Source organism: Alternaria burnsii, assembly GCF_013036055.1.
Source record: "Alternaria burnsii strain CBS107.38 chromosome Unknown 698, whole genome shotgun sequence".
Classification (NCBI taxonomy): domain Eukaryota; kingdom Fungi; phylum Ascomycota; class Dothideomycetes; order Pleosporales; family Pleosporaceae; genus Alternaria; species Alternaria burnsii.
The window spans coordinates 558,975-576,997 of NW_024066111.1; the positions used below are offsets into that span (position 1 = coordinate 558,975).

Below are 18,023 nucleotides of genomic sequence, written 5' to 3' on the forward strand. Positions count from 1 at the left end.
CTGTAGACTTCTAGATTCTCTGTTATGTCTACACAGCTCTTACGTCTACATAGCTGTTGATACGCCTTGCTGTAGTAGGAAGGAGTGCTCTGCTCCAAAGACATGTTTAGCTTCTCTCTTCGATATAGCGCAGCGCAACATTCACAAAGACTCGTCTAACGGAACAAATGGAAAATGCCGTACCATATTAGCTGAGCTACAGCGCAATATCGGTGCATCCCTCTGCATCACGATGGCAGCTTTTTGTGGTACGAAACAGTATCATTGACGTCTCATCTCACATCATGTTGAAAAAGCACTTGATTCTTAGGCACTTCCCAACTCTTGGAAACATACGATGGAACTCTTCTTGGGCCTGAATTATATCTTTTTGTATCGACACTAGGCATAGCCCTTCAGTACCGCCGCTTCTGCGTTCAATATCGACGATCCTGCCGCTCCAATGACGGCTGCGACTAGTTAGCAATATCCCGGATACCTTCAGGTGCAAGTCAGACTTACTGTTGTGGCTAAGTGCGACGAACTTGAGATCAAAGATGCCTGCCTCATCCTCTCTTATCCTACCTACACTGACAGCATATCCCCGATCTGTCTCTCTGTCTAGTCTTGGCTGCGGCCTATCCGCCTCGTCCATGACCACAATAGCCTTTGCAGGCGCTGATGGGCAACCCAGTTTCTGCGCATCGGACACATACTCGCGCATTGCCTGCTTGACCTCTTCCTCGCTGGGTGCCGGGCGGCGTTGGAAGCGTAGCGATACGCATGCAGTGTGTCCGTCAAGTACTGGTACGCGGTTGCATGCTGCGGAGACCTTCATAGGCTGGTCTACGAATCCTGTGACGTCGTCGTTGACGCTGCCGAGGATCTTAGATGCCTCCGTCTCGAGCTTGTCTTCCTCGCCTGATATAAAGGGCACGACGTTGTCGATGATGTCCATGCTGCTTACGCCGGGGTAGCCAGCGCCAGACACGGCCTGCATTGTGACGACTGAGACTTGATCTATGGGACCGAACTTCGCTTGTAGTGCTGCGAATGGTATGACGAGACCGATGACTGCGCAGTTCGAGTTGCAGACAAGGAAGCCCTTCTCCAGCTTGTGATGTTGTCTCTGGTGCTTGATGACATCGAGATGTGGGAGGTTCACGGTGGGAACGACGAGCGGTACGAGAGGATCACGGCGGTAGTTCTTTGCGTTGGAGAAGACGGCCAGTTCGGACTTGAGGAAGGCCATTTCTAAAATGCGTCAGAAATCCTTCTTACTCTGAGCGCATGCGCCTTTACTTACCGACGTCTCCGGCGACATCGCTATCGAGTCCAGAGAAGACCATGTCACAGTCCTTGAACTCTTCAGGTGTGCATTTCTTCACCACCAATTCTCCAATGCGCTCGGAGAAAGGCAGCGCCTGCTTCCACTTGACGGCATCCTTGTACTTCTTGCCAGCTGACCGCTCAGATGCTCCAACAGCGTGTAGTTCAAAGTGTGGGTGTAGTGCCAGAAGGAGGATGAAGCGCTGGCCGACCGAGCCAGTCGCGCCGAGCACACCTGCAATTCAGTTAGTCAATAATCTCTTGAATGAAAAACTACACTGACCGCACTTCTTCTTGGGAAAGCTCTTGCTTTGAGATGTAAACTTTTCAGCGTCCATTGTAGTGGTTGTTGGTGTTGAGGAATTGAGTCAATGGAGTCCATAAAGTTCAGGTATGACGCGGGGAGTGGGGTGGAAAACGCGACGCCAGCCGATCACGGAGGCCTCCATGCGTGCGAGCATCTTGAACAGTCATCTCTTTGCCGCAAATCGTACTTTTTCATTACCAAGCCAGAATGGTACTCAATGATTGAGATGCTAAGAAATCTATGTATGCCCTAACAAATGCACCAGAATGTCAGACCTCCTCCCCATGGATGCTCCCCAAGGAACCAGAACGAGAAGAAATGTGCCGTGTCAGTATGCAACTCTACGCCTGAGCGTCCATGATCTTTCCTGGGTTCATGAGCCAGTACGGGTCCAATGCGCCCTTAATGCTTCTCATCACGTTGATGGTGTCTAGGCCGAGCTCTTTTTCCAGTGATGCTTTCTTTCCCAACCCAATGCCGTGCTCGCCGGTGCATGTGCCCTCCATCTGAAGCGCACGGTCGACCATGTCGTGAACGCATTTCTCCACAGCCGCCCGCTCTTTGGGATCCTTGCTGTTGTACATGATGCTTTCGTGGAAGTTGCCGTCTCCAATGTGACCTAGGATGCTCGCGAAAAGGCCGAGGTCGTCCATTTCCCTCTTCGAGATTTCTGTCGACAAATCAGCAAAGCCGCTTCAATATTAAGCTTAGCGTGACAACACACCGATGATGTCGGGCAGTCTGGAAATAGGCACCGCGACATCCGTTGACCACACCTCGTCACCTTCGCGACGGAGCGCCAACATGCTCCACAGAGACTCCTTGCGCGCCGACCATAGTGTCTTCTGCTCCTCGGCGCTGACAGCAAACTCAAAATCTCCGCTTTTGTGTTTCCTTGAAATGGACTTCACCAGCTCAATGTTCTCTTGTACCTACATACAATCAGTTTCATTCTGGGTAAATGCAGGCCGCATAGGGCTGACATACCCCTGCCTTGGTTCCCGAGAATCTGTGTGCGGCTCTTAGTTCATGCTTTCACATGTCAAACGGTTATCTTGACGACTTACTTGAAAAACATTGTCGGTAATTCTTTCCATTTCTTGGTCGTTGATCCGGCTTTGTTGATCACCCCCATTTGCACGTCGTCCATGATTTCCATCGCAGCTACTGGTATTCCAGCGCGCAATACCTTGGAAGCTGCTGCTGCGGCATCTCGAATTGTGGGGAAAGTCACAACTGCGACACTGGTTTCTTGGGGAACTACAGCGAGTTTCAAAGTGATTTCGGTCACTATGCCCAGTGTTCCTTCGGAGCCAACGAAGAGGTTGGTAAGATTGTAACCGGCAGACGATTTCCTAGAGACTTTTAGTCATTCTCATATCGGAAATTGTAATCATCTTGCATACCTAGGCCTGCGTCTTGTTTTAATGATTGTGCCGTCCGCGAGGACTACGGTCAGATTGATGACCCAATCCTTCATCGTGCCGTATCGCACCGCGTTAGTCCCACTGTGACGTTAGCTATGGAAACCATGTCCCCAGCGGTCGGCGACCTCACCTGCAGCTTGTACCAACCATGCCTCCAATTCGAGCCTGCCACGTCCGTTAACATAGGTTCGGATTTCCGCTTTGGGATTTCCGCTTGTTGGTCGCGATGTAGTGTAACACATGAGAACGTACCGATGGACCGGGGTCAACTGGAAAAAACAGACCTGAGTCTTTGATCTGGTCGTTGAGACTCATCCAGGGTACCGAAGGCTGAACTACGACATCCATACTACAGGTTATGTTAGTATCGTAGATTTGGTATGCTGAGCGAATTCTGCACTTACTCATCTTCGTGCAAGGCCACAATCTGGTCCATGAACGAGAAGTCGATGCTCATTCCGCCAAACGGAGCCGAGAAGTTGGCCTCAAGGCTTGATCCTCCAGAATAGGGAACTGTACGCTATCAACACCCATTTCTTCACCTATCCTCGTAAACATACTCATGGGTATCTTGTATTTGTAGCAGACCTTGGCGATCGAGGCACACTCTTCCGTAGATTTTGGGTAAGCCACCGCAACTGGGAGCTGGTCGATGTTAATGGACGACCATTCCGAGTATCCATGTCTGTGCAAATCTTCGTCATCGGTACTAATCGCATCTTCTCCAAGTGTTGTCCTTAATTCTTCAATCGCCTGCATCCAGGTGAGTGACTGATGCGTGCGAACCTTTGCACGACTCGCGAACCTACCTTCTCCATCTCGTGTTTGGACGCATATTGAGGTCCTGAGGACTTGAGCCATGGCATTTGAATCCTGTGAGGTTCATCGTTGGCGCCATAGAAGTACGTAGTTGTGCCGGTGACGGCAGAAAACAGCAAGACCCTTCCTGAGTTCCAAAATGGCCGTTGAGAATGTTCGGATCTGAATGTCTGCTCGCGTCCGGTACGTGCTCGAGCGCCTCCTCGCTTGAGCAAAGGTGAGGCTATTTGCCTCAGTCGCGCTGCTGGCTGGCGAAACATGACAAATCAACAACGAAGAAGAGAAGAAGATGCAATCAGTTGTCGGGATGATTGATGAAACTCAAAGTCGAACCCGCCTCCGCTAAATATCGATCAGGGCGCATTTACCGAACTAGGGTGAGGGAAGAGGAGATGAGAGAATAGTAGCAAGGCTGCCGTACGCATTTTGTGGATCTAGAAGCCGGACGGCAAGCACAGTGAGAGCGGGGAGAGATATCTCAGTCTAAACGCAGTTGGCGCGATTGTTCTTTCGGGTATCGCTTTGAGCGTCTTTGGCCAACGCACAGGTAAAGTCGCAATACACGTCCCAGAATTCGTGGGACGAGCCAGTGATAGCGTGGGAGGCTGACTAGATTCCCGATTTTATGTATCAAATTTTTCGGCTCACGCAGCAAATGAAGTCGTGCATGATCACCTGCAAGGGGGCTTGAATACACGCAAGGTGATTGCGGGGAAGACCAGGGCGATGACAAGCAAATGTGTTGGTTGGAGATGCATCGTGGCGACAGGTGACGCTGGATGACATTCCGAACGGCATGCCGTCGCGTGACGAGGCGTTCGCTAGGGCCCCGAACGGCTGCAGACGAGGACCGGAGCTGTGGATCTGGAACTCTGCGAGGTGCACTGCTGCACTGTATGCTTCCTTTTCGAGGTCGAGATAAGTAGCAGAAGAGGCGTATGCCAGGAACAATTGCCAACCTCGATACCCGATGCCCATGGCGTTTGAGGCTCAAGAGCGGAGCTTGGAAGCCCTGTGGAGCAGCTGAGGGATGCGGCAGACCTGCCATGGTCTGTCTATTGGGCAACCGTGATACGATTACCTCACTAAACTTTACTCCTCCTGTCTGTGCAGCCCAGACGCTGGCTGACAATCGAGCGAGTGGGGGAACATGCTGCACAGGGACGCTTGTTACACCCCACGCGCGTTTTTAGGCCTTTGCTTGCCGGTGAGGACGGAACGCTCGGGGATGTTCGTAGATGCCGCGGCAACGGCTTCAGCTTCGAGGTGGCCAGCTCTATAGTATAGAAACATAGCATCGTATAGTACCCCCTTGAGTGGCATAGCACAGCGCTGAGTATCACGCGCGAGGCAATGAAGGAGCTGCCAAAAGCAAAGAAGCGTACATTCTAATGCCGCCAATGGGAAGCAATATGTAAGCGGAGAATAGAACAAGCCCCGCCACGCCTGCAAGACTAGCAGTGTTGCGCACAGCGGCTGTACGATTCATAGATGGCTGACGTCAATCGAGAATCATCCATGGATGTGCATGTGCGAGCACAGGATGCGAGACGTCGCATGGTCGCGTGCATTGACACGAATGCGGAAGTCGGTGATGTCGGCGCCTAGTTCGGTTGTCAGGAGAACGCGATAGCAAACACGTTCGCGTTCCATATGCACAACGAGCGCGCTCCACAACGACTATCCGGCCCATCTCCGAACTCAAGCAGACTCAGCCGACATGGCGGATATCACCGCAAAGCTGACGTCCGAACTGACAAGGATTATCGAATGTCCATACCCCCCTTCGCTATCCGTACGCATTGCCCCTCATCTTCTCAACGCCCTCGCGTCGCACCACTAGCCTGGTCTCGAGCCCGAGCACATGACTCGCTGCATATGCGTTCCATCATTGCTGAGCTGACGCGAGATTCCACAGCATCTATACGATCTCCTGGCTGGAGCAGACGTACCGACTATCCGATCATGTGTCCAAGACCGGTCACCATGTGCGGTGAACAGGCTGGCCAGGATCGTCTTCGATGCATTGCCTTTGAATGCTTACACGTTGCGTGTGCTACATCTTTTGTGTAAGCAGCTTACCGCTGTCCGCTCCAACGTCGGGGACGCAATGAGAATTGACGAGTTAATTTAGGTCATGCGCCAGAATTTCGAGATGAATTACTGGTCCTGCGACCGACACTTCTTCATACTTTGCTGAAGAAGGCAAGCTCATCCAAGTCCGACTTTGAGCAGGTCAGTATACAAACTTGGAAGTATATCCCTGTCTAACCTCATGTAGCATGCCGAACTATGTGTGCTTCTCCTCTCTCGTCCATTGCCTAAGGCGATTCCACTACCTGCTGCAGCACAGACATTCTTCCTTAATGTTTTCGAACACGCTACCCAGCAACCGAACTACGATACACTGCGATCAGTGTATCGCATGCTCAATGGAGCATGTCGTCGGCTCTACAGCCTTCTTCCGAGGGACTCGAAACATCGATTCGACACAGAGTTGTGCAATATACTCAGATCTAAGAGAGTTGTACAATCTTCTATGCTATTCCTATGGGCGGAAGGTATAGTACTACTCACAGAGCATCCTGAAGAAGTTGGAAAACTGCAAAGCCCGTCTACTGATGAGGAGCCGACATCTACGGAAAGGCTGAAGCAACATTGGGTAACACCGTCAGGCCAAAAGTTGTTCGGTTCAACCAAAGACTCTTACAAAACCATTGAACTGACCTGTTTGAACGTGGTATGGGTTCTTCGAGGAGGAATCAAAGATGACGAGGCAGTCGAGGGTATACGCATCGCATCTAGAGCTTTACAGTCCATTGGCCAAGATGTAAAGGACAATTGGCATCTATCTAGCAGCTCTGCGGCCACCCTGTACAGCAAGTGTTTTTCCAAAGTACAGAGCTCTGATGCGAGTTTACCTATTCAGTTGGAGGCTATGTCATTCCTTGGCATACTTTCGAGTTCCCATCTGGACTTACCGCAAGACATTGTCTCACGCTATGAAGCGTGTTTATTAGAAGCTCCTCGTATAGCAGAGCCCGAAAACTTTGCCGAGCTTCTTGCGGTTTCTCTGCCAGCCTTTGCAATGCATATCCAGGAGGGAACCATCTTGGCACTCGTCTCAGGTGTCTTAGCAGCGTGTGCTTCACAGCCAGGCTCCCGTGAGGCTTCTAATCTTATTGGCACTATCGATGAGCTGGCCACTGCTACGATGACGTCTGGCATCCTACGAACTACTGTGCTGCGTGCACTGTCATCAAAGACTTTGCAAGAGAAACTTACGAACCTAGCCCATCCCACTGTAACAAAAGAAGGTACCGGCTGCTACGCACATGCGGCATTGGTGCGTAGGCGATTAGTCGCTGCCACAATCGCTTCTCTACTCACCATCGCTCTTACGGCAGAACCGGGAGAGTCGAAGATACCGCAAGCCGTCGTCACTGCTCTTATCAAAAAACAGCGAGACCTTCCTCCAGTGTTGAATGCTTGTTTGCACTCAATGGGAAGCTTGAACCAACCTTCAATCTCTCTCTTTGAAGAAGCAAGCACACAACACACAGGCCAGCATCTAGAAGACTGGAGAAGACGTCTCGATTCGGAGCTAGAAAGTCAAAGCAAATACCAGCGAGATGCTGTCATGCGCTCTATGGCACAGATTTGCAGCGATCTCGAGACGCGCTGCAACACAGTCGAAGAGCCGCTATGGCTAGAGAAAGAGAGGTCTGTGAAGCTTCAAGAAAAAACTGCTCATCTTGAAGATCAGATTGAGTCGTTACGTCAAGAAAGACAGGACTACATCGATCACATAGACGGCCTGGATAAGGACTTGCAAGATTTGAAAGACGACCAACAGCAACTAGAGCAGCAAAAGTCCGAATTAACCAAAGAGAAGGATCAGATGTATTCCAGACTCCAAGACGCAGAGACCTCTCTTGAGGCGTCAAAGCGAAACGCAAGCGAGACTCTGAATGCCGCCTACGAAAGATCGAGCGCAGTAGAGTCAGAGCTTCGCTCAATGACACAGCAGTATAAACAGGCTATCGACGCTCGTGATGAGAAGATTCACGAGCTGAGCGCCACTATAGACCAGCTCAGAGAGTCCCAAGCGCAGCAGAAGAAAGACTTTGAAGACTTGACAACTCAGTGCGGGCAGCACCAGAATCGTAGCCACGAAGCAGAAGATTTGCTTCAAAAGGAACGAGGAAAGGCTTCTCGACAATCGGATGACATTGCACGACTTGAAGCACAGGTAATGGAAAATCAGCATCAATTGGAAGAAAAAGTAGAAGAGCTTGAGGACGCTATTCAACAGTTACATGTCTTGCGGACAAGTTATCAAGAGCTTGAAGAATCATCGGCAGAAATGATGAAAGAGCTTGTAGCAAAGCATGCCAGCGATATAAATGTCACTGCTAGAAGAGCTGAAGACGAACGCAAAGATTTAGAAGCTCAGCTGTACAATGCTCAGAATAGCGCTCGCCAAGAGAGATATGATCACGACAAGACCCGTAGCGTCGTTCAATCCCTTCAAGCCTCGATACCACCATTAGAGGCAAGAACCCTAGAACTCGAGGAGTTCTGCAGAGAGCAGGAGGAGGAACTCGAAGAATTCAGGACCGCTCAGAAAATGATGGCTATGCATCTGCGGCCGGCTCGGCCTGCTTCTCGAACCTACAAAGAGATCGCTCAGCCCCAAACTGTACGCGAGCCGCGAACTCACAGACGGCGGAAGTCAGCTATCAACACTCAAGAAGGCATGTCAAAGGCTCAGGCGGATACCCAGGAACTACTTGACCAGGCCAATGAGCATGTCACAAATGCGTCTTTCGCCTCGTCTGCCGACTCCAATTCCTCACTAGGCGGCGGGCCAACACCTAAACGTGCGAGACCAAGGCCAGCATTCAAAGTGCCAACGATGCAAACGCCGTACACCCAAAAACCGGATTCGATACCCAAGCCAGTCTCACACTCACGTAACTCGTCATCAAGCAAGCGTGCTTTGAGGCCAGTATCGCCGAATCGCCGCCACACAACTGCTGAATTCAAATTACCAGATAGTGTGAGAGAAGGTACAGCTAGCGAACTTGGGTCAGTCAGAAAGTCCACAGGCAGCCTTCGGACTTTTGAGCAGACAGATTTCGACGTCGAAGATGAGTTTGCGACAGGCACGCCACTCACCCCAGGCTTTATGTCTGGGACTGGTCGTATGCCAGTGGAAGACGATGAGACCATGGCTGAACTGTGAGCAAAGAATTATAGCATAATATGACATGGCCAACCACTAAATCTGCAAATATTGGATAGGGACACTTTGATACAAGGTGCGTGAGACATTTGACAGTTCTGAGATACCTAACGGTCTATCCTTATTCAAAGTGTTAATTCCACCTTTACCCTCCGACAGCTTTACCTCAACACTAGCCTTGTCTCCTCTCAGTTTCCTTTCTTGATCTTGTCCTCCTTCTTATACCCTACGGCTACCTGCTTCCTTCACCTGCGCCTTGCCGTAACTCATCATTACATCAGCCATTATCTTTCAACTTCTCAGGTCGCTCCCCGTTCGTGACTACCTCATCTCGACTCAGACATATTGTTGAGTAGTAGCTCTGGATTCGACCACGCGCCTTCCTCATCCGATTGCTCCTCTGAGGTTTTCCATCTACTCCAGCTGCCCTGTCACATTGCCTTGTCCGCTGCTGCCATCTCGACAATCCTCTCAGCTACAAGCCATCTTCTAGCCCCCGAATTCCAAGACTTCCAGTCTATCGTCACTAGGTAAATATCGCGCACACCTGTCGCGACTCGCTCCTACCGGATGCAGAACGGCTATAAGCAAACGCTCGTCTAATTGCCCATCCACCTCGAGCAAACAACGACTTCCATTGTCGCATTCTATGCTCTCGAAATCCGGGTGTCATCGGTATACGCCTCCAAAATTCCTCTAGTCAGCCGCTTCGGCACCGCTACACTGCGCCTTCCTGAAGTAGCGGTCACTCTCGATTTGGCAGCTCGTCACCGTCACCGACACCGACTGTTCCTACCGCCATTCCCTGGAGATCAGAGCGACGGCAAGTGCATTGACAAGCAAACATGGATCGTCATCTTCTTAATCAAGGTCCCACTGACTCGACTCCTGCCTTCAATAACAACACTCCCACATCAACACAACCCTACACTCTAGACCGACAACCGACTGGCAATATTGGACAGAAGTCGGAGACAAGCTCTAACAGTGAGAGGTCTTTCGTCGCCCGCAACATGTACCGTGGCAATCAACGCAGCGGCCCCAGCGGATATCGTGGTGGTAGAGGTGGCGATCGTACATACTCCGACAGCTCTGGTAGTTCCAACGGCCAGCACAACCCGAATCGACCGACGCTCAAGGCCAATCCAGGTTCAAATTCAACTCAGGTTCCTCAAAATCGTGTAGCAACTCCCGAGCAGTTGGCCAATTCATCAGCCAGTGTGGAATCACCTGTTACGCCTGTCAAACAGATCTCTTCGTTCGACTTGAACGGCCACAATATCAATGAGACATACATTGCGGGTACCCGTACTGGATCAAACCCTCCTATCATGAGGTCACCAATTAACAGCCCACCGAGACAGATTACTCGAGCATCTCATCAGTACGGAGATAACCGCCCACGCTACAACTCGGTCGATCAGCGCAACTTACAGCGACCAATGCTGAGAGATGGAGCCCAGAATTGGGCCTACAACCAGGAAGGCAAGATCAAACTTTTGGATATACCCAAGAACTATTGGACAAAGGACATTTATCGCACGATGGCATCGTTTGGCACCGTCTTCAGCATCGATATGGTCCCTGGCACTCGAGACAATACCGCTTATGTGATCTTCCGGTAAGTGTACGTTCTATAGCATCACATAAATCCTAACAATTCGTTGATAGACCTCCCCCTCTCGGTGTTATCCCATATCGGAACCTACGTCTCGGTGCCGCTCTCATACGATCCGAGACACTTTCTCCCCATGTCAAGACCGTTCCTAGCCCTGCTAATCCCACAAAAACATACTATGAGTTTAACATCTTGCCATTGCAGGGGATCGATTTCGGCGTCAGGGTCGCAGAAAAGAGCATGATCGCTATGTGTACCTTAAGTTCGTCAGATGAAGCAGCCGCCGCCACAACAAACACCACAGAAGACTTCAAACCTTCTGTGATGCTGAACTTAACCCGCAAAGAGCTCGATGTTCAGTTTCCTATCAATATTGATGATGAGCTGCGCAAGTTTCGATTTCGTTTGCCAATCCCTCTACTCTCGCGTATCTACCAGACCACCAACGAGATCACAGGTCGACCGGCTTTGGTCATTCCGTTCGACTCTCCACCACAGTTCTACATGCAGATGAAGGAGGGCGAAAGCCTTGGGGATGGAACAAAGCACACTAGCTTCTCTGAAGAGAAGTTCTGGAACGATTGGGGCACCTGGTTCCGAGCGACTGATATAGTCAACAACACGATCAAGAAGACGTTACAGGATTCACCATTGATGAACCACAAGGACACAGCTATTATTGATATTGGTAAGCTTTGCTAGCATTCTTGATGAGTACCTGACTGACTACTGCAGGCCGATGGACCACTTATCGCATGAGCTTCGACGCAGCAGTCATAAATGGGCTCAAATTCAAGGAATTCAGTAATGCTCTTGCCGATCATGGCGTTATGATTGAGAACCTTGAGGAGTACACAGTCAAAGAAAAGGCTGCATCGCTTCTATGGTCTCTGCTACAGGAAGAGATATCCGGCACTCACCCGCATCTTGGATCGACGCCCACTTCGAAGGGATCAGTATTCGACGACCTCTTCGCTGGTCAGATTCATCTCAACTTCCCAGTTCGGTATCAGCTCGAGGCTTGCCTGTCGAATGGCTACTTGAAAGAACATAACATGACGAGCGACTTCCTGGAGAAGCTCGCGGCGTTGGAGCCTCGTCGTGCTGTCTATATACTTGAGAAAGTAGTCGACAAACAACACACGTACTACGATCCGATGGAGATATTCAACATCCGGGTCAAACACCTCGAGAAGAAAGTTCCTAATTACTGCGTCCTCCAGCGATCGGTCACGATTACTCCAACCATGATGCATGTCGCATCACCTATCATGGAGACTTCTAATCGCATCATTCGTAAGCATGCTGCGGACAGTGATAGGTTCATCCGAGTAAAGTTCTCCGATGAAAAAACCGAAGGTCAACTCCGCAATATGCCAAACGGAAGAGCTGAAGCTACATTCGATAGAGTACTCCGTGCCATGAAACATGGCATCGTTGTCGCAGGAAGATACTACGAATTTCTAGCATTTGGCAACTCACAGTTTCGCGAACACGGCGCATACTTCTACGCACCTACTTCATCTAAGTCTGCTGATGACATCCGTGTCGCACTAGGAGACTTCAGTCACATCAAGACTGTGGCAAAATTCGGTGCTCGTCTGGGTCAATGCTTCTCGACCACCCGCGAGATGCCAGACAACGTCAAGGTCATAGCTATTCCTGATATCACGCGCAACGGCTATACCTTCACAGACGGAGTCGGTAAGATATCGCTCTTCTTAGCTAAAATGGCTGCCCAAGAGCTCGGACTGCCATTCGATGCTCCGCCGTCTCTGTTCCAGTTTCGCCTCGGTGGTTGCAAAGGAGTGCTTGCACTCGATCCCAAGATCACTGGCCGTGAGGTCCACATCAGACCGAGCCAACAAAAGTTTGCTGCACCCCACCACGGTCTCGAGATCATCCGGTCGTCATCCCTTGCCACCCCATTCTTCAATCGTCAAATCATCATCGTACTTTCATGTCTCGGTGTACTCGATAACGTTTTCATCAGGAAACAGCAGGAAATGATCAACGATTATGAGAACGCTATGGTAGATCAAACGCTGGCTTTACAGAAGCTTCAGAAGCACATCGACATGAATCAGACTACCCTAACGATGGCGGGCATGGTACTGGATGGGTTCATGAAAGCCCAAGATCCCTTCATCATGTCTCTTCTTAAACTCTGGAGGGCTTGCACCATTAAAAATCTTAAGGAAAAGGCTCGTATCGCTATTGAAGATGGTGCATTTGTGCTTGGATGTGTCGACGAGACAGCAACGCTTCGAGGTCACATGAACGATCCCCAGTCTAGACTTGATGCTACGAGGAGTGAGAAGATGGCAACACTCCCAGAGATCTTCTTACAAGTTGACGACACCAGCAAGATGGGCCACTACAAGATTGTTGAAGGCGTGTGTATCCTGGCGCGAAACCCATCACTGCATCCAGGAGACCTTCGAGTGGTCCGCGCAGTGAATGTGCCGATGCTCCATCACCTCAAGAATGTTGTCGTGCTGCCTCAGACTGGAGATCGAGATCTCGCCAACATGTGTTCCGGTGGTGACCTTGATGGCGATGATTATATGGTACTGTGGGACGCCGACCTGATACCCGAAATTGTCAACGCACCACCTATGGATTTCACGGCTGAGAAGCCCGTTGAAACCGAAGACCCAATCACCGCTTCGCATATCGGAGAATTCTTCGTCACTTACATGAAGAACGACTCTCTTGGTCAGATAGCGCACGCGCATCTAGCACAAGCCGACTCTCAAGCCGAGGGTGTAAACGATGAGAAATGCCTAGCCTTGGCCGAGCTGCACTCCAAGGCTGTCGATTTCCCGAAGAGCGGCTTGCCGGCTGAGATGACGCGTGAGTTAAGGCCGTGGAAGTGGCCACATTTCATGGAGAAGAAGCATATTCCAGAAAATCGGATCTATCGTTCAAAGAAGATCCTGGGGATGCTATATGATCAGGTTCAGTTGGTAGACTTCAAGCCGCAGTGGGAGAACCCATTTGACGAGCGCATCATGAATGCATTCGAACTCGAAGACGACATGCTAAGTAAAGCAACAGAACTCAAGGCATCATATGACGAGTACATGCGCCGTTTGATGGCCAAACATGGTATCCAGACCGAATTTGAAGCCTGGTCAGTCTTTGTCCTCTTACACAATCACGAAAGCAGAGACTACAAATTCGCAGAAGAATTTGGTAAGGCGATTGGAGCCTTCAAATCACAATACCGAGAGCAGTGCCGAGCTGCTGCAGGACTAGCTATCGGAGGTATCACCGACGGGAATGTTTTAGAGAAATTCGTTGTTGCAATGTACACGGTTACCGCTAAAGAGATGGAGGCAGCACTGGTCGAGTGCCGAACGAAGACGAAGACTGTGGGCGGTCAACAAGTTCGAGTGCGGCCTATGGAGCAGGAGCATATGCCCCTTATATCTTTCCCCTGGCTGTTTCCTAGCGAGCTAGGCAAGATCGCGAATGGCGGAATCATACGTCAGCCTGACTCTTTGATTACTCAAGTTATGCCAACCCGACATAAGAAGCACGTCGGAGCGAGCATAGCTGCAGAGACTGAAATGGGAGTTGTCGAAACCGAAGCAGGAATCGCGCGTTATGGGGACTTGTTGGATTTGGACTTTGGTCTGAGCAAGGATGGAGGTGGGTGAGCCGGATGGAGGCGATGCAGTATTAAAAGTAACATGAGAGTTACAGCATGTCTGCCACACGATGCAGAGATGTTTGGCTGGCGTTTATGGCTAGTCTTCAAGGCTCGTATGAAGTTGGATGGATTAAGGCTATGCGCGATTTGATTGTCCGCCATCAAAGTAGGTAAAATGATAAAAGCACCAAAAAAAGTAGAAAATAGAAAATCATGAAGAAAAAAACTCGTTGGTATTAGCCGTGATGTTGTCGGGGAAAACAAGAGTTATGATGACGCGTGGTATCGATAAGCAGCACACGATGCGCAACTCGTAATTTCCTCTTGGTGCCTGCGTCACGATGCCACCCTCTACGCGCATACCACCGCTCCTACAACCCTACGTCCAGCTACCCCGCGACGATTCGATCCTCTTGCTCACGAGTACCCTTGGCGCCAGTGCGAATTGGCTGCTCATCCGGTTCCTCTGCAATGCGCTGAGCACCGCGGCACCGCAAGATGGTGGGGGCGAGGGACACAACGTCGTCCTCGTTTCATGGATGAGAGAACATGATTTTTGGAGGCAAGAGACTAGAAAAAGCGCAGCCTTGGATGTTGAGAAGCTGGCCAAGGAGGGACGGTTCGCCTTTGTTGACGGACTGATTGCTGGTGGACATGAGACCAACGACAGCACGCCCAGCAGAGACTCGCAGAACAGTGCGCAGACATCACCACGAGCTACCGTGTCAAATGCGACACCAGCGCAGAGAGGGCCACAGATTCTGCCTGCACGAGGGCCGCCTGGGCGAATAGTGCCTGCGAGAGGGCCGCCTCCCTCAGCTCTAGCCACCAACACCCCGAGTGCGCCAGTGAGCGCCATTCAGAGCACGCCAGGCCGGTATACACTTAAGAGCCTTGAGGTTGCCGACATCAAGACGACCATCTCTCGCGCCGTGGCCTCGCTGGCTACGTCAGCCACTCAACGAAAGACGCTCCTCATCTTCGACAACCCCGATATACTCCTCGCGCTGAACCCAGCAATCACGCCCTCTGACTTTACCTCCCTTATGCTACAGCTTCATATGCTACCCAATGTATCGCATGTCCTAACGCATATACACGCCGACAACCCGCTCCTCAGCCTCTCCACACCTCCCCAGCCACTCGAAGTGGCGCATCACAACCTGCTTGTCAAGTGCGCACACATGAGCACGAGGATACTCGGCGTAAGGATATTGGACACTGGTGTTGCGAGGGACGTTAGCGGTGTGATACGCATTACTGAGCAGAGAAAGCAATGGTTTGACGTAGGTTTTGGTATCCAAGAGAACAAGGAAGGCGATGATGGCGGGAAGGGGAAGGAGTTTTTATATCAAGTCAAGAGCGATGGCAGCGTGAGGGTGTTCGAGCGTGGTGCTGGCGGCGAGGGCTGAGACCCTGCATTTCGCTGCCCGAGGAGTGGCTCATGAAGCTACATCCTTCAAGGACGCTATGGGATCCTAGCTTCTTGTGTATGTGAAACAAGGAATAGTATGACCGGAAGCGTTCCAGCTGTATATGGTATGCTGCTCGCCATACAATGGACAAGACACAACACCAATGCTTATTGTTCATTGTTGAAACCAAGTCCACGGTCTCATAACGGACATACGCGAAACTCACATGATGTCGCAGCTCGTGCATGCATACATGCAACTATTGACCAATACGGAAGAGCTGATCATATCACCCGAAGCCCCGCGGCCCCAAATCCTACACCCAAATATCTACCCGTAAAATTCGGCGAGCGACTGACCAACGCGGTACAGCGACGACTCTGGCTTTTGGGATGCCGTGCAATCAGCACAGCAAGATCATATCATCCTGCTGCTGTCATATGACTGCGCCGCTCGGAGCTCCGCCTTATCACACCTGTATGCGACAATGACCTCAATGCGTGCGCCGCGACCCATTCCTCACACAACATTTGCGGCTTCACCCCATGCAGCCACAATTCTTTCCTGTAATTCAAGCTGTATGTAGGAGGATAACGTCGTTGGCAAAGGGCAACCCTTACATATCGACGCCAGTTTAGGCAGTTCGGGGTGGGGCCTTACACAGCATCCATGCGGCACAGTCGCTAGCCCCATGGTTCATGCACAACGCCACTACGACGCAGCTTGACGACAAATGTCTGCTTTGATTCAGAGATGATGGCCATTCGGGAGAAATGAATAAGCGCTGTAAGAATGGGAAGAAAGGGGGCTGCAAGATGCGGCGTATGTAATGTGTGTTACACGGTATATATTTCGAGAGTTTCGTTGGTAGTGGAATAGGTACCGAGATGTCTACCTCTGTATAAACTTCACCAAGCCTCGAAATACATTGAAAACAGCAGGTTCATTATCTTAACGCTTGACATCCTCACTTTCTTCCACGATTCCACGTCGGAAGCTCTCAACAATGCCAATCCACCTCCTTGACCTCCCTACGGAAATCATCAGCCAGATCCTCGCACCTTTACCCACATCATCTCTTCTTCGCTTCTCAGAAACCTCTCACCATGCCCGGAGCCTCGCCAACGCAAACCTACACACACTATCCCTCGGCATCGCTCCTCCTACCCTGTCTCATCCAAAGTTGCTAAACATCGATCAAACCAGCGAACCAACTTCCACTACCAGTAATAGCACCAAGAGTCCCTACTCCATATGGCTGCAGATCCCCAAAGCTCAAACCTATGAATACTGGACCTTGTTCAACTTCCAAAGCGCCCTCGTGACCAGCATCCTCAAACGCCATGGCACCATGCTCCAGCATCTTGAGATAAGCGTATGGGCACTCACCTCACCCATGGTGAGCGCAATTGAGAATTTACGTGCTCTACGCCGCTTTTCGCTGAGGATAGAGAGAATCATTGGTGGACGACGGTCTTGTGTTGCTGTCAAGCGTAAAGAGCAGGAAAAAGCTTGGGAGTTGCTCACCAAGAGTACGCCGGTTTGGAGCCGTAGACTGATGGCGTTGAAGTTGGAAAACTGCGATCTGAAGGTTGACCAGTTGGCGGTTCTGCTGGAGGAAAGTCGAGATTGTGAGGAACTGGGGTTAGACCGGTGCCGGTATTTGGGTAAAGGTCTTTGGACGTGGTTGATGGAATGGGAAGGGATGGGAAAGCTGAAAGTATTGAATGTGGCGGATTGCGGGGGGCAGTTAGGAGAGGTGTCAAGAATGGCGATGGGTAAACTAAATGGATTACAGGTACGTCCCTGCTCAAACTCTCCACCCTCATTTGAGGGCCTGGGGAACTGTGTGTGTATGCAAGCTAACGTTGAAGTAGTCTCTGAATCTTTACGATTGCCAGGAACAAGAGCCTGGCGAGTTCGAACGGTGTAACAGGAATTTGTGGCATATACCTAATTTTGTAGCACCGAGACCAGGTGGTTACGGTGCAAACATGATCTTAGAAGTGGATCCGAATTACATACAGTAGCATATGAAACCTAAAGCAGTTCTTTCGAAGCAGAGTATCTGTATTCTGCACTTGATCAAGCAACGGATCGCAACGACGTTGTTGTCGAAGATCAATCATTTCAGTTACTGATCATGTGTGCAAAGAGCTGTCTAAATAGAGTACCAGGGTATACAGTTCTTGCCTTGTCTACCCACCTATCCAGCCATTCAAC

The 18,023-nt window shown here is 50.6% G+C and overlaps 5 protein-coding genes across 5 annotated transcripts; 4 read left to right on the forward strand and 1 right to left on the reverse strand.

Annotated features, from left to right (window-relative positions):
- Positions 1-381: 381 nt before the first annotated feature.
- Positions 382-4,121, reverse strand: GT037_004347 (d-lactate dehydrogenase mitochondrial precursor; the record flags this gene model as incomplete). The annotated part of the gene is made up of 14 exons (XM_038929394.1): positions 382-449; positions 502-1,233; positions 1,286-1,543; positions 1,592-1,617; positions 1,961-2,285; positions 2,340-2,547; positions 2,603-2,624; positions 2,683-2,970; positions 3,022-3,123; positions 3,173-3,207; positions 3,295-3,391; positions 3,447-3,555; positions 3,603-3,795; positions 3,852-4,121. 14 exons carry the CDS (start codon positions 4,119-4,121, stop codon positions 382-384), a joined length of 2,733 nt encoding a protein of 910 aa, XP_038787666.1.
- Positions 4,122-5,581: 1,460 nt separating this feature from the next.
- On the forward strand, positions 5,582-9,109 carry GT037_004348 (uncharacterized protein; the record flags this gene model as incomplete). The annotated part of the gene is made up of 4 exons (XM_038929395.1): positions 5,582-5,656; positions 5,780-5,930; positions 5,996-6,096; positions 6,143-9,109. The coding sequence occupies 4 exons, from the start codon at positions 5,582-5,584 to the stop codon at positions 9,107-9,109; spliced, it is 3,294 nt and encodes a 1,097-aa protein (XP_038787667.1).
- An 845-nt stretch (positions 9,110-9,954) lies between these two features.
- On the forward strand, positions 9,955-14,392 carry GT037_004349 (rna-directed rna polymerase rdp1; the record flags this gene model as incomplete). Its single annotated transcript, XM_038929396.1, has 3 exons — positions 9,955-10,730; positions 10,781-11,415; positions 11,463-14,392. The coding sequence occupies 3 exons, from the start codon at positions 9,955-9,957 to the stop codon at positions 14,390-14,392; spliced, it is 4,341 nt and encodes a 1,446-aa protein (XP_038787668.1).
- A 334-nt stretch (positions 14,393-14,726) lies between these two features.
- GT037_004350 (uncharacterized protein) lies at positions 14,727-15,797 on the forward strand (the record flags this gene model as incomplete). The annotated part of the gene is made up of 1 exon (XM_038929397.1): positions 14,727-15,797. One exon carries the CDS (start codon positions 14,727-14,729, stop codon positions 15,795-15,797), a length of 1,071 nt encoding a protein of 356 aa, XP_038787669.1.
- A 1,009-nt stretch (positions 15,798-16,806) lies between these two features.
- Positions 16,807-17,830, forward strand: GT037_004351 (uncharacterized protein; the record flags this gene model as incomplete). The annotated part of the gene is made up of 2 exons (XM_038929398.1): positions 16,807-17,598; positions 17,678-17,830. 2 exons carry the CDS (start codon positions 16,807-16,809, stop codon positions 17,828-17,830), a joined length of 945 nt encoding a protein of 314 aa, XP_038787670.1.
- Between the last annotated feature and the right edge of the window lie 193 nt (positions 17,831-18,023).